The following is a 15496-nucleotide window of genomic DNA, read 5'->3' on the forward strand; positions in this document are numbered from 1 at the left end:
CAACAGCCAGGAGGAGAATCGCAGCCCTCACCACTCCGATCTAACCAGTCACTAGGTGCTAAATTCCAGGAACTGGACCTTATGGCATTTGATGACAGATCTATTGAGAGTTTGACCCTATTTCCCACTAGCCTATTTCAGGGATGGCTGGTGTACAAGCCTAAAGATCCACAGAATCGTCGTATGGCTATGAGGTGCATATCACTTTACCTCCGACTCTGCTGCTTACTAATAGTCCCCATTGCAAGCCTGCACAACCTGTGGCTCGTCAAACCAAAGGCAGCTCATGGTCATACATTTAAAGTGGCCCACCGGAGAGTCAACCAATGCCCTGCTTTTGCTACCTGCCTCAGGCTGCAGAAACAGGCCTTGTCAAGCATGGGGAAGGCCCCCACAGCACATCCTTAGTGGGCTGCATTTGCCTTGGCATTTAGTTTCTGTTAGTTTGTCTGAATGCTTTCCCTGCTGTGTCATTGCCACAATGCCGATCGGGAATGTATGTGGTGGTGGGTAAATTACTGTATGTGTGCGTGCTGAGATTTAAAACAATTTTTGCGTTAGTTAATGAATTTTTGGAAACAGATTGGTATAGAAATATCGGGAATTGTGCGTAGGAAGGTGAGAATATCTAAATTAATGGTTTTTATTAGTCTAAGTAGCACCGAGTTAAAAACAAAAGAGGAATGTAAATGGGTAAAACTGATGGTAACTGCAGTCAGACAGATTATAGCAAGTAATTGGAAAAATGCAGAAGAGCTAGGAGTGAACCAATGGAGGAAAAAACTGAATAATATTATAATTTTAGAATATCTAACTGTGAAGATACACAGAATGAAAGGGTTTAAGGTTAGTGAGAAAGAGGAGGATTGGTTTGAGAAGATATTGGATTATTTGCGTAGGTTTGAACAATTTGGGGGAATTAAAATGTTGAAATTTAAATAAACCTTGTGGATGGAGGAGTGTTAACATATATAAAATTGTACATATGGTTGATTTGAATATGTTATTATTGATTATGTATACCCAATGTATCAGCTGCCTGGGGGCTTTCACTGTTTTGGTTGTTGGTAAAAAATAAAAATTTTAAACTTTTTTTAAAAAACAACAATTTTTGATTTTAGGACCTTCCAAGCATATATGCTTTCATGAGATCTGAGTGGCGGAACATCCTAAAATGATTCATTTGCATTCCCAGTGAAGCTCACCTCCCTCCAGAGAGAGCTGGGTGTGAAATTTGATGGAAACATCTCTAGTACTTGATTCCCCCCCCTTTCCTACATGCCCCCCATCCCTGCTGTGGTTCGTTTCCTCTCCCTTATTCCTCTGCTTTGTTCCAGGATATGCTCCTGTCACAGGCATGTGTCACCCTCTGCGCAGTTGCACCCTCAATCACGAAGATGGCTTCTCGTCGGCATTTGTGGTGGCTCATGAGACTGGACATGTGTAAGTCGTCGGGGCAGGTTTCTCACTGGTATCTCTGCAGTGATTGATGCCTGGGTGCCCTTTGTTTCAGCTGCTCTTAAAAGTTTGCTGGCTTAATGAGAAATTTTAATGCCATGCTCTGGGCAGAAACATCCCCCACATCTTTTGGTGTTGATTCTCCGACGAGTCTTTCAACCTTCCCTTTTTGGGTAAGGTTGTGGAAGTGCTCATCATCCTGCAGCCTCGTTAGAGGACATTAGATAGCCTGGGCCTGGGCCAGCCAATTGCTGGCAAGGTAAGGGAAATGGTACACTCCTGATCCCCGGAGACCATTCAGTAGCTTCTAATGCCACTGACACTGATGGCTGATGACTCAGCTATGGAACCTGATAGGCCCTTGTGGAACTCATTCCTGTAAGGGTAATCACAGAGAGAACTCATGAGATGTCATCCACCATATGGTCAGAAGGTCTCTCTATGGACTTCTGCAAATTCTGGTCACAAGTCCAGTTCAGCGCATATATTTGTGCTACTGCAAACATGGTGTTGAGTGAGGTGCTCCCATGTTGTTATTTAATTTCTGTGACCTAGAAAGGTGTGGGTCACTTTGATGAGGGACACTGGCTCCCACCAGGTCTGTTTCTAGCCATGGGAGCAAGGGGGGTGGGTGGGTTGGAAATGGTAAGTAAGTCGGAGCAGTTTTAACATAGTTAGGATTGCTTTAACGTCAGTTTTGTACATGTGGCAAATAAACAAATAGGAACTGAAGCAGTGGCACTCAAACTTCTGCTGTTCCATTATTCACTGTTTCATATACCTTAGTGCTTGGGAACACCACTTACAGACTTTTTAAACAGGTTAGGTATGGAACACGACGGCCAAGGTAACCGATGTGCCGATGAAACCAGCATGGGAAGCATTATGGCGCCACTGGTGCAAGCTGCCTTCCACCGTTACCACTGGTCGCGATGCAGCAAGCAAGAGCTGAACCGATACATACAGTAGGTCTACGTTGTTGTTGTTGTTGTTGTTGTTGTTGTTGTTGTCGTCGTCATGGGCTCTTACGCTATTCTGAAATTTTGTTTTTGTCTTCTATTGAGAGAATGAATGGGTGAGGAGGGATGCACACTGAATGAACAGATATTGATAATTCCGTGTTGAATTAAGACGGTGAAATCCAATCTAGAATGCCCAGCTGTTTAGGAGAACAAGAACCTGTGGGGTATCTGAAGAAAAATGCTAAAGTGGCAAGGAACCTAATAACTTTGAGCTTTCTTTATTGTCTTGCATTGCAGTTCTTACGACTGCCTCTTGGACGACCCTTTTGAGCACAACTGGCCTAAGTTGCCTGAGCTGCCAGGAATCAATTACTCCATGGATGAGCAATGCCGCTTTGACTTTGGTGTGGGCTACAAAACATGCACAGCTGTGAGTATAGGAACCCTGTTGGTAGGCGGTCTGCTGCTACTTTCCCCATCCTGCTCTTGTGTAAATGAAAGGGATGTCCCACATACCTGCTTTTGGGCTGCCGTGTGGCCCCTGGAAAGTTGGCCTTGGGTGAATAAAGGGTTAGGCCACCCCTGTGATAAATAAATCATAGTTCATGGTTTACCATGTTTTGCCCCAGCTTCACTTCTCCCCTAACAAGTGAAGAAGCAACACTCTGCAACCTCTGGCTTAGTAGCATTAGCCTCCAAACAAACCACGATTGGTAAGCCAAGAACAAAACCTTGGATTCTCATTGAAAGTTGTTTGGACATAAAGCTAAGCCAGAGATTGTCATTTGTTGCTCCTTCTGCTAGGAAGGAGTGAAGCAGGAGCAGTCTCTGCACTGATGGTAATGGTGTCAGCACAGCTGGTGCTGTTGAAAACTGTCCTGAAATCCAGCAGGGTGGCATAAAAATATTTGAAATAAGATAAAATAAAGGGTGTGTGTGTCTTAGACCCATGTAGGCTTGGATTCCTTCAAAAACAGAGAAAATCCAGCCTTTTTAATGTGGCTTTGAAAGTCCTTTGACATACATAATTTAGCAGGTGAAGCTTTTCCTTGTGTAAAAGAATAATGTGATGGGGGAAAAAAAACTTCACTTGCCTTAAATTCTGTATTTTCAGCAGGAGCAGTGCAAAAAGCGGCATCCTAATCTCAAAGTTTCCTCATTTAAATAGATGGTTCTCATGGTGTTATAATACAATAATACACGATCTTCACTAGATCATAAGCTGAAGTATTGGTGGGAACAAGCTACTTGCACTTCCTGTTGGATTAAATGTACAAAGTGAGTCCTTTCTTTGTCTGCATTGTATTTTCCTTCTTCACAGTTCAGAACCTTTGACCCATGCAAACAACTGTGGTGCAGCCATCCTGACAACCCCTACTTCTGTAAGACAAAGAAAGGACCTCCCTTAGATGGAACTGAGTGTGCATCAGGCAAGGTACCCATGCTGTTGAATCTGATATTGGACGGTTTCATCCTTGGCAGAAGGCTGGTGTGTTCCACCCCTGCCCTAACCCTTTTGCACAATGCATGCGGGCACCCAGACCATGCCTTGTTATAGGAATATATAGGGACTGTGTGTATCTCTTTGGGCAGCATTACACAGGCACCTTTTATTCATCTAGAACATTAAAATGCTTTGTGTATGTCCACACCTTTCCCCAAAATTGGCAGTGGTTGAAAACAACAACCAAGCCTAAGATGTCGGTAACATTCTGCACCTTGGAGAATAGCTTCTAAGATTAGTGCAAAAGTACCATATACTTGAAGGGATGTGAGTGGTGCTGTGGTCTAAACCACTGAGCCTAGGGCTTGCCGATCGGAAGGTCGGCGGTTAGAATCCCCACGACGGGGTGAGCGCCCATTGTTTGATCCCAGCTCCTGCCAACCTAGCAGTTCGAAAGCAGGTCAAAGCGCAAGTAGATAAATAGGTACCACTCTGGCAGGAAGGTAAACGGCGTTTCCGTGCGCTGCTCTGTTTCGCCAGAAGCGGCTTAGTCATGCTGGCCACATGACCCGGAAGCTGTACGCCGGCTCCCTCGGCCAGTAAAGCAAGATGAGCGCTGCAACCCCAGAGTCGTTCGCGACTGGACTTAACTGTCAGGGGTCCTTTACCTTTACCTTTTTACCATGGACTTATAGAAAAAGGTGAATGGAGGCATTGATCAGGAATCTTTCACCTCTCCATCCTCCACCGTGAAAACCATTATGTTTGTACCTACATGCCACTCATTTACTCCCATGTTAACTTAGCAGAAAAGTACTTCACTTCTGTTATGCTGATGTGGTTGTTTCCATGCAGACTGTGTTGCCGCTCTTTCTGTCATCTTTCCTCCCGAGAAAAAGACAGCCCAGACACAAGACTTGTGTCAGGAGCTAGCTCCTGGAAGCACCAGCAACTGTTGTTGCTGGTTTATTTACAGGCGAAATTCTTGGTGCTGCCAAAGCCCTATTATGACCAGCTTAGAAATAATCTAGAGCAATGTTGTGCACTCCAGATATTGCTGGACTACCGTTCCCATAATCCCAGACTATTGGCCATACTGGCTGTGGCTGATGAGAGTTGCAGCCTCACAGTATCTGGAGGGCACCATGTTGGTTACTGCTGTCTCAGGGAATACCCCACCCTCTGCAACACAGAGACTAGTTGAGATCTCTAAAAGAGATGATGCTCTTGAGTCCACCAACATTGGGCATTAAGTTAAATGCCACCAGAAAGCAATCTTTTAACAGTGATGGCTCTTGGATCATGAAACTCCCTCCCCAGGTGAGCCCACCCGGACACGTCCCATTGCAGTCATTTGACACCTAGTGCGAAGAAGCATTTGTTCTGCCTGCCCATATGTTTCTAAATTTGGTTCTGTTATCTTCCAGTGCTGTCAACTGCTGGCTTTAAAAATCAAGCTATTTTATAAGTTTCATGATTCTTGCTTTAATTCTGATGTAAGCTGCTTTGAGCATCTTTTGGTGGAAAAGCAAACTCCTAAATTTAAATAAAGAATAAATGCATACGTCTAAGAGTACTGGAACTTGGTCCAGCGCCGACTGTTACTTAGGTCTGCATTGCTCCACTTGGTAACTTGTGTTTGCCAAGGCTATGCTGGCCTTACTCTGGTGGTCTCCACAGTAGAGTACGATGGTTAGCTGTGCATCCTTAAATACTCAGAGCCGCACATCAGGAAATCCTCACTACCAGCAGCGCTCTGGTGTATGCCCACTGCATTTTTAGCAACAAGCATTGGGTGTTTGTGCTTTGTCTTCAAGCGCAGTCATGGAAAACAGGAGGTTCGTTCCACCCCTTCCCATTCCGGTCTTTTGAGCTGTTCCAGTGTAAATACTGCGAAGTTCTTAAGTGGAAAAATCAAGGGCTAGGACAGGAACGCCGACCTCAGTGTGGTTTCAAGTTTGCAATCTGTGCCAGGAGATTAGCTTGGTGCTGCAGAGGTGACAGGCTTTTTTTCGTGAATACACTGTGCCACCCAGGCCCCCTGAGACCTTTCTTTATTACTTTAAGGTTTCGTGACTTCACAGCCGTCACTGTCCGCCTGACCAATGAGAGTGGGAGAAACAGATTCCGAACCCTATTGTAAAGCCGGGTGCTTCCGTGGCTGTAGAACTGATCTCCTCACTAACACTGGACAGTAATGAAGAGGCAGGTGTTCAGGTAACCCCTGTTTCTTCTCCTGTTCCAGTGGTGTTTCAAGGGTCACTGCATCTGGAAGACTTCAGAACAACCGTACAGCCAAGATGGCAGCTGGAGTTCCTGGTCCAAATTTGGTTCCTGCTCCAGGACTTGTGGGGGTGGGGTGCGCTCCCGCAGCAGGAACTGCAACAACCCACCGTAAGTTTGGCCCTTCCACTAGGAGCGTCGTTTGGGGAAATTGCATCTGGCAGGGGACAGAAGGGGCCTCTCTTCCTTCTAATGCATCTGGGTCACCGAAAAACAAAAAAGGCAGGAGGAGAGTTTGTGGGAAATCGTAGGGCAAGGAACAGTAGAACAAGTCATAAATGAATTCCAAGAAAATAAAGCATAAATTCATCTAGTAACAACTGAAACATGTGCTCTGTATCCTTGATACAGTTGCTGGGTTTACCATTTTATGCCACAGATATGAGCTATCTCATATGCATGTTTCTATATTTAAAACTAAATGCATTGTTAGTTGGACTGAGATTCTGGCAGTTTTCAGGGACTGCACTCTGTTTTACCAATCATCATCATCAACATCATCATCATCATCATCATCATCAACATCTATTATTTATACCCTGCCCATCTGGCTGGGTTTCTCCAGCCACTTTGGGCGGCTCCCAACAGAATATTAAAAATAGAATCAGACATTAAAAACTTCCCTAAACAGGACTGCCTTCCAATGTCTTCTAAAAGTCTGATAGTTGTTTATTTCCTTGACATCTGATGGGAGGGTGTTCCACAGGGTGGACGCCGCCACCGAGAAGGCCCTTCCTGGTTCCCTGCAACCTCACTTCTCGTACCAAGGGAACTGCCAGAAGGCCCTCAGCTCAGGACCTCAGTGTCTGGGCTGAACAATGTGGGTGGAGATGCTCCCTTGGGTTTGCCTGAGCTTCTGATGCAAAAATTTTGGGGCAAAGAAAAGAAAGCGCTAAGATTAGAAAGCATGGAAGTGAATGCGATCTCTCTTTAAGTTTTTTTTGGGGGTGACATGAATACAAGGCTCCCTAAACAGCAATTTGCTTGTTTTCCAGCCCAGCCTATGGAGGGCGCCATTGCCCAGGTGCCACGTACGAGTACCAAGTCTGCAATACAGAAGAGTGCCGTGGTCCCTATGAGGATTTCCGTGCCCAGCAGTGCTCCAAGAGGAACTCTTATTACACCCACCAGAACTCCAAGCACACTTGGCTTCCCTATGAACACCATGATGGTAAGGCATTGAGACACTGCTGATCCACCCTGAATCGAGAGTTTACCGAACTGGTCTGACTTCATACGCTAGGAGAGAGATCGACTCACTCTTATCATCACTGTTGTTTCCACACTAGCTGAATATTTTAGATGTGATTCATGTGCAGGTGCCTCCACTTTATGTGCTCCCTATCCTCCCAAGTGGCTGAAAGGAGCAGTTTGAAAGCTTCTGCTTTTAGTTGGCTACAGTTTACCATGTCATTTGAACCTGGAACTGTGGTTATTGCAAACTACGGTTAGCTTCAGCAAGCCAGCTTCAGTAACCACAGTTTGATGTTGCCTCCTGCCCTCCCCCCCAATTTTCATAGTCAAGTTTTTATTAAACTTCAGAATCTTAACATATATAATCCAGATTTCAAATTTGTTATACGTTTCTCTTTAAATTTTGGCTTCCTGCCTTTCCCTCCATGCTGTTCTTAATCCCATCCCATTTATATACTGCATTCTAGTAAACATTTCACCTAAGATATTTTCTTCTATTTCATATATTATCAATCTTCTCATATTTCTCATATTTCAAATCCTGTTTGCGATTTCACCTGATTATAATATCCTTTCAGCTGTTCCAAAAAGGGCTTCCATTCTTCCGTGAATAGTCTGTCACTTTGGTTTCTTATTTTTTCTTATTTTTGCTGTTAGTTTCACCAACTCCACAGTTTGATGTTGGCTTTTGAAGTTAACCATAGTTGGGGTTGTTCACCGCCATCGGGCAATGCAGCGCATTTCATGGTTAAGGGGAAATCAAGGCAAAAGCTTTTGGATTCTTCCTCTTGGCCAGGAGGCAATGGGCAGCATGTGGACCCAAGGCTTGTTCTTGCTTGTGCATGCTATGCTAAACAATGATTCAGCGTGAGGTACTCTTTAAGCTGTCCCTTCTCCTGCTAACCTAGCAGTTCGAAAGCATGTCAAAGTGCAAGTAGATAAATAGGTACCGCTCTGTCGGGAAGGTAAACAGCGTTTCCGTGTGCTGCTCTGGTTCGCCAGAAGTAGCTTAGTCATACTGGTCACATGACTCAGAAGCGGTACTCCGATTCCCTTGGCCAATAAAGCGAGATGAGCGCTTCAACCCCAGAGTTGAGCGCTTCAACCCCAGAGTCATCCGTGACTGGACCTAATGGTCAGGGGTCCCTTTACCTTTTTACTCTTTAAGCCAGAGCTAAGGTCCTCCTATAAGGGTATCAAGAAAAGTCTTAAGTGGGGGCATTTTTTAAAATCTGTTTCAAAATGGAGGATATGAAATGTACCCCAAACCTGCTAAGCTCTTTCACAGGCTAAAATATGGTACACATGTGTTCTGTGACCTCCTGATTTAGATGCCCTACGGGAAAACCTTTAGGATAGGGATGTTTGACCAGTACAGAGCAAGAAAGTTCACATATGGTACTACAGAATGTTGGGCTTCCAGGGGCACTTGAATCCCATTTGGATGGGTGGAAAAAACGCTTTCCAGGAGCAGAAGGCAAGGTGGACTTCAACTCAAGAGTAGTTAATGTGGTGCTATCCAGATGGTGTTGAACTCCAGCTCACACCACCCCTTCCAGCAGTTTTTTTTTTGGGGGGGGGGGCTCACCATTGACAGTGGTGGCAGCAGATTTTATCCCCCTCCACTCCCTGAAGCAAAGGGTGTTGTGTGTGTTTTGCCACTGTTGCAAGTGACAACGGCAGCAACTGCGTGTGTAGCCTGGGTGCCATTTTGCATCCTCCACAAGGTCTGCACCCAGCCTCATTCTGGTGCATTATGTGGGGGAAATGGTGGAGAATATCTAGAGAAAAGTTCTGCAAATCCTCCATTTTCTAGGAGGGTAAGGAAAATAAAAAATAAATCTCTTCTGAGAACATTGGATCAGCCCTCCAAATACTGTTGTTTCACTTTTGTCTGAAATCCACACACATAGTACCAAATGCCTCTGTGTGTTTGTTTTACTGCAGATGCCCAGAAGTGTGAGCTGATTTGCCAGTCTGAGGAAACTGGAGACGTGGTATTCATGAATCAAGTTGTTCATGATGGCACAAGGTGCAGCTATAGAGACCCATACAGTGTCTGTGTGAGGGGAGAGTGTGTGGTACGTAATTGAACTTGCTGGTTCATCTGTTTTCCTATACGTTTTGTGTCAAAAGGAAGAGCAGAGGACAGCTATTTATTGTTGGTTGAACTTTCACAGATTTTGGTAGATTTTTCTGGAATGGGATTGAACAGGGCTTTGCCAGATGTCCTGTAGTTTTCATATTTGTTTCCAAAGTAGCACATTTAGTGCACCAAAGCAAACTGTCTCCCACAAATACCCACCTTACAGCAATTTCAGCATCCTTTCAATTCTCCAGCTTCTAGGTGCCATTTTCCTTCTCCTTTGCCCATGTAATCCTGAGATTCATTTACCAACGCAGCTTCGAATCTCATCACTTGAGTTGATGCACGTGATTTTGTCTTGAGTGTCCGTAACGGCATTGACAAATCACATGGGCAGTCATAACCCATAGGATAGTTTTATAACCAGAATCATACATAAATGAGACTGGGGACTTTGTGAGGTTGAGAATAATGGAAAAGGGGGCAACAAGGAAAGCATCAGAACAAGGCAAATGTGTTTGTGACAAGTGCAGAAAACTCTCCAAAAGTGATAGGGTTGGGTTTTTTTTGATGCTCACAAAATAGGAAACATGAGTAATTTCAGCTCAGTCTTAGTTTAAAATTCCTTTCATGTTGTCATTTTTGTTTGAAGACATATTAACAAGTCTTTGTGGTTTGGGTCTTTAGCCAAATTTCCTCACTGTTATTTGGGTTGCATGGAAGGGAATATCCCCACCCTGGGTGTGTATTTGAATTTTGCACACACCCTTTTATAATGCATTCATTTAGAGAGTAGTCCAGTGGATGTGTAGGGAGTTTGCTTCTAAGTACACAGGCATAGGATCTCATCCATCCTTCTTTATTCCTACAGCCTTGCAAAGCAGGCCTATGCCTTGCCATTTTGCAGACGGGGAAACAATCCACGAGAGATTGTACTTGCTTGAGGCCACCCAGCAAGTTCCTAACTGAGCAAGTGGCTTGAACTTTGCTCCCACAAACCCAGAACTCCTCACCAGACGACCGCACTGGCTTTTTGTGTGTTGCTGCTATTCATTCGCACCACACACAGGGCTGTAATTGTGGTGATTGCAATAAATCCTCTGGCTTACTATTTCAGTATTTATAGCACGCTGTTCAGTCGCCGAAGCTGAGCTTGCTAGATATAGAATAAAACACTGGACAATGCTGATTGCTTCCAGGATAATAGGAAGATTTTGGTTGAGTGTGGTGTTGCAAGATCCAAAGCAATTTGAATACCATTACACCCACACACCCGCACCAAACATTTTCTAAAAACACTTGGGGTCATAACTTTGTTTTAATGATACTGGAGATACATAGACTCTATCTATCTAATCTGAAGCAAAACTCTATCTGTGTATGTATTTTCTCTGTGTTTGTGTTTTTCTTCTTCTTATGACAGCACGTTGGGTGCGACAAAGAAATCGGCTCCCTCAAACAGGACGACAAGTGTGGTGTTTGTGGGGGTGACAATTCCCACTGCCGGACGGTGAAGGGGACTTTGGTCAAATCCCCAAAGCAGGCAGGTGAGAGTACGAAGACAAACTTCTCTAAAAGGGGGGGGAGGCAAGACTTAGAGTGCTTCTAAGACAGAGTTTCTTTTTAAATTTTCCTTACAAGCTATATAGGCTGCCAGAATTAGCAGCAGCCCTTTCCCCGCCTCTATTATTGGAGGGGAAAACTATTTATATTGGAGTTAATGTGAGCTGTATCTAGTGTGATAAACACTGGTGATGGAGTGTTATCTGTAGGACGACATGCAGAGTGTGCACCAATGAACACGATCAGCAGGGAATTTCTGGATGTTGCCTTCCCAGTAGCCATAGTCTCTGAGTGACTGAGGATATGAACTCATCCGAGGGATTCCATCCATTTGTATATATTGACCAGGCAATGCGCAGAACATCCTGTTTGTTCTCTAATTTTGTGTATATTCTCCAATGTCATTTGAAAGCTACATGGGTTGAAATTTCCTGTTTATGCTCTCCATCTGGGCATATTCTGGTGTGTGCGCATTTCTTATACACAAGTACAAATTTCCTTATTCAAAAAAATGATATAATTGGCTTCCTGTACTCAAGATCCGCAGAACTGGATTGGATTACTCAGTCCATGGGGGACATCTCCATTCACTTTCAATGTGGTTTTGTGCCGGAGGTGTCCCTAGGGTGTCAAACACATACTTAAATAAACATAGCTGTAGCAAAAGTCAAAAGAGAAAAATACTTGTGTGTGTTTTTCAAAGCCTGTTATTTCCTGCAGCTTCAGAGAGTCTAAAAGCGAATGTTTCGTGGAACTTATCTCTGACTGTAGCTCTACCCATTTTAAGAATGGTTTCTTTTCTTCACGATTTTCAGTGGGTGCTTTGAAAATGTTTGAGATTCCAGCCGGCGCCAGGCATGTGCAGATTGAAGAGGTGGAGCCAGCAACCCATACAATTGGTAAGAACCGAAAATGGGTTTAGGTAGACAGGGTCGATTTTGCCTGACACTCTTTATACAAAGGTCTTTTTAACAGTTTAGTTCTCAAGAAGAGCTTGTTAAAGACATTTGCAGGGTTCAGTCCCGTCAGCATTAAAGCTCATCTGAACGGGAGGAAACAAACTAAAGATGTTTAACTCTCTCAATGAAATAAGTTGGATTTTAAATTTTGGCTGGCTCTCACTACCCCCCATCCCCATCCCCAGCGAGCTAACTTTGGGTATTAGGCAACACATTGCTAACACCACATGTCAGATGCACATTAGTATTTATAAAGTTGTTTTTCCTCTTTCTCATCCTGTGCCAGCTTCATTAATCATTATATATGTGTGTTTGTGTGTGTGTGTGTTGTAAATAAGCATCACAGGCTTGGTTTGTGTGTTTGTATATGTTGCGTACTCTGAGAAAAGGACTACGTGGGAGTATCTCCTAACAAACAATTCTTCACCGAACTCAAAATATTGAGGTGCAAAACTTTACAAAGTAAGCCTATTCTAGATCAATTGACATAATACCCACCATAAGATATAAGCGTTTTGAAGGGCTGTTCCACAAAGTACTGCACGTGATAAGTGCTTAATCTGGAGTAAACGGCAGGCTAGTCCATACCCTGGTCTGAAACTAAACTAAAACAGATTCCCTCATATTTATCTTCGTTTCTCTTGTCCTTCACCTTTCTTCCCTGTTTCATTATACAACTATTAAGCCCCTTATTAGCCCATCTGAACCTGACAGCTTTTCTAACACTTTGCAGCATCACAGTAGACATTTTAAATTGCATTCCACCAATGTGCTTAGTAACGTGATATCAAACCTTTATTATTATTATTATTATTATTATTATTATTATTATTATTATTATGCAAGGAAGTGTGGGTGGCAGGAATTGATCAATTGGTAGATAATGTGAAGCAGTGGTTTCCCTCCCTCTTGTGCGTCTGTCTGCAGCTCACGTCCTGCTGTCTGTAAAATCTGTGAGACTTCTGGTGGAATTGGCTGTGATCCTTTATTGCTGCTCACACAATGCTCCTCTATGCGCTGTACAAACTTGGAGAGGTCCAGACTAGAAGCCAAATCTCTCGTGCTCATAGGGGGAGAGGAAGGGGAAGAGAGAGTGTATTTCCCCCCCTTTCTGTTTACAAGCTCTGTTAATTCAGAGGACGACTTGGAATGCCAGGCATGATTTAAGTGTTCCAGCTGATTACAAACCAGCCAAGCAAAATGAAAATGAACAATAAAGAAGACGGAGGGGAGATAGATTGGGGTTTTATTTTCTACCTTTGCCCAAGAAGAGAGGCAAATGTATTGCAGAAGGTCTAGCTTTAAAGAGTACTGTTTTTACATTGCAGCAAAATGTCCGTCATACTGATGGATGAGGAAGTGTGCAGAAGGAGAGCCGTTATATTGCAAGAGGTTTTGGCTTGTGTGTGGGTGTTTTGCATGTCTGTATGTATGCATATGTGTGCAGCAGCAGGTTTTGCTTTCATTGTGTCAGTATCCCAAGCACAGCACCCCTCCTCCCTCCATAGGAGCAAATGGGAGAGTCGTAGAATCATAGACCTGTAGAGCTGGAGGGGACACCACTGGAATGGGAACAAAGCTTGGTTCATGATTGCCCCAGTTGCCTCCCTTTCTCTGCACCCTGGGGCTTGTTTCTTGGTGCAGGACGGAGTCTTGGAAGACTTCTCAGCCCCTAGGCACTCAGCGTGATTTAGCAAATGGATCCAATTTTAAAAGTTATCTTAAACCATCTCAGAAAACGTCATCCGTGCCAAATTATTTTACTGATTAGTAAAATGTATAGCCTGCTTTTCTCCAAATGGTTCCATAACATAATTAAAACACAATATAGTAAAAACGTAAACATAAATCAAGTATGCACACTACAGGGGAACTTGATCCCCTTGGGAAGGGGCGAAGTGTCATGCTTCTTGCCCTGGAACAGAAAGAGAACCTACCCAGCTGACACTGACACAAAAACCCCCATACATACAAGAAAAGAAAAGAAAAGCCTTGAACACTCTTGATTGCCTAATGCCCAAATTCTGCTGCATGTAAAAGGACGTTGATGAGCGGAGATGACCCTGAGCACTACTTTCCCCCACAGCTGTTAAGAACCAAGCCTCTGGCAACATCATCCTTAATCCCAAGGGCAAAGATGCCAAGAGCAGCACTTTCCTGGAGATGGGCTTGGAATGGGAGTACGCCATTGAGAACGGCAAGGAAAGCTTGAAAACCAGCGGGCCCCTGCATGAAGCCATCAGCGTCCTGGTGAGTCCTGGAGAGAGCTAGATGCATGCATATGTATGCTCAACAACACATGTGCAGTCTCTCCCCCCCCCTTTTCCTTTTGCCCTTTAAGCCTTTTGCTTAACTGCACCAGACAAAACTATTTCAATGCATAAACTAATTCAAGAGCACTTCACACAACCAGTGTTGTTTGCAGAATCCATGGAAAAAAACAGGAAAGTTGGCATTTTCCTCTTTTGTACATGAGAATGAGAGAGAGAGGCTAGGTTCAGGTTGAAACACAGCTGTCCTTTCCCCCTTCGCTTTCCATTCACTGGGCCACACCTGTGCCTTTTAAAAATTTCTGCTGGAGTTTCAGAGGGAAAAAATAGCCCTATTATATTTCCCCTTATGAAATTTAGCATCTTATAAAAGACTTTAGTTTGGCTTTAGCCCTTGGATCTGGTGGACTCAGCAGAAAACTGAAGAACTGTACGCACAACTATACATTTGTGAAGACTTGTGTAACAAGGGGAGAGGGCTTTTCATCTCACATTGCTCTTTCTTCCCTTTCCCTGCATCCTAGGTCATCCCGCAAGAAGACGAATCCAAGAGTAGCTTGATGTACAAGTACATAATCCACGAAGATCTCCTTCCTGTCATCGGAAACAACAATGTCCTCCTGGAAGAAATGGACACCTATGAGTGGGCCCTTAAAAGCTGGTCTCAGTGTTCCAAAGCTTGTGGAGGAGGTATTTTCCCTGCCCTGCATTTCTTGGTTTAAGTGTCTTGGATGCACTTCCAGTGTATGGAATGTTCCTTGCTTGCAGAGGTCTGGTTCATGTATGAATGTCTATCCCAGGACTGCATGCATGAACCGATTCTTGAAAAACAGCGTTTTTGAGGTGTTCACTCTATGGTACTTCATTCATCACTTTTGATTTTGCAGTCAGTCTTTTAAATAATGAACCTGCATGTGTGAAACTAGCTGTTAGCTGCTGTGTTTGGAAACCTTGGGGAAAATAAGAGTGCCTTCTTTGTCGCAAGATTTCGACAGGTTTCATTTAGGTATTTATTTCAACTGCTTAGTGTTAAACACGAATTCTTTAAAAATGAATGTCTACGAGAGTGGACATTCTGGTTCCAGTCTAGGAATGGCATGTTGAGTATCACTTCAGGCAAAGCCCAAATCAGTCCGCTTTAAAAGGAGCAATATTTTTTGCACACTGTTACTGGCACTGCAGGGAAAATCAGGACATCCCCTGGTGCACATTTAAGTGCTCCCACTTCCTAAATCTTGGCATCAGTCATATACTGGGATTGCGCCCTATAGTTTCTT

The 15496-nt window shown here is 43.9% G+C and overlaps 1 protein-coding gene across 4 annotated transcripts in view; it reads left to right on the plus strand.

The window, feature by feature from the left end:
- Positions 1-15496, plus strand: part of ADAMTS14 (ADAM metallopeptidase with thrombospondin type 1 motif 14) — a 71266-nt gene that overhangs the window by 44031 nt on the left and 11739 nt on the right. For all 4 annotated transcript variants that reach the window (XR_013986108.1, XM_081004667.1, XM_081004665.1 and 1 more), the window contains exons 7-17: positions 1338-1443; positions 2280-2423; positions 2718-2850; positions 3742-3855; positions 6110-6258; positions 7143-7318; positions 9289-9422; positions 10851-10974; positions 11806-11889; positions 14036-14199; positions 14744-14909. Coding sequence is in view for 3 of the 4 variants with exons in the window: in XM_081004667.1 (XP_080860793.1) it covers positions 1338-1443; positions 2280-2423; positions 2718-2850; positions 3742-3855; positions 6110-6258; positions 7143-7318; positions 9289-9422; positions 10851-10974; positions 11806-11889; positions 14036-14199; positions 14744-14909 (1494 nt within the window). In the remaining variant the exon portion in view is untranslated. The remainder of the gene's footprint in view (positions 1-1337; positions 1444-2279; positions 2424-2717; positions 2851-3741; positions 3856-6109; positions 6259-7142; positions 7319-9288; positions 9423-10850; positions 10975-11805; positions 11890-14035; positions 14200-14743; positions 14910-15496) is intronic.

This window comes from Podarcis pityusensis, assembly GCF_964106645.2.
Source record: "Podarcis pityusensis genome assembly, chromosome: 5".
In the NCBI taxonomy this organism is placed as follows: domain Eukaryota; kingdom Metazoa; phylum Chordata; class Lepidosauria; order Squamata; family Lacertidae; genus Podarcis; species Podarcis pityusensis.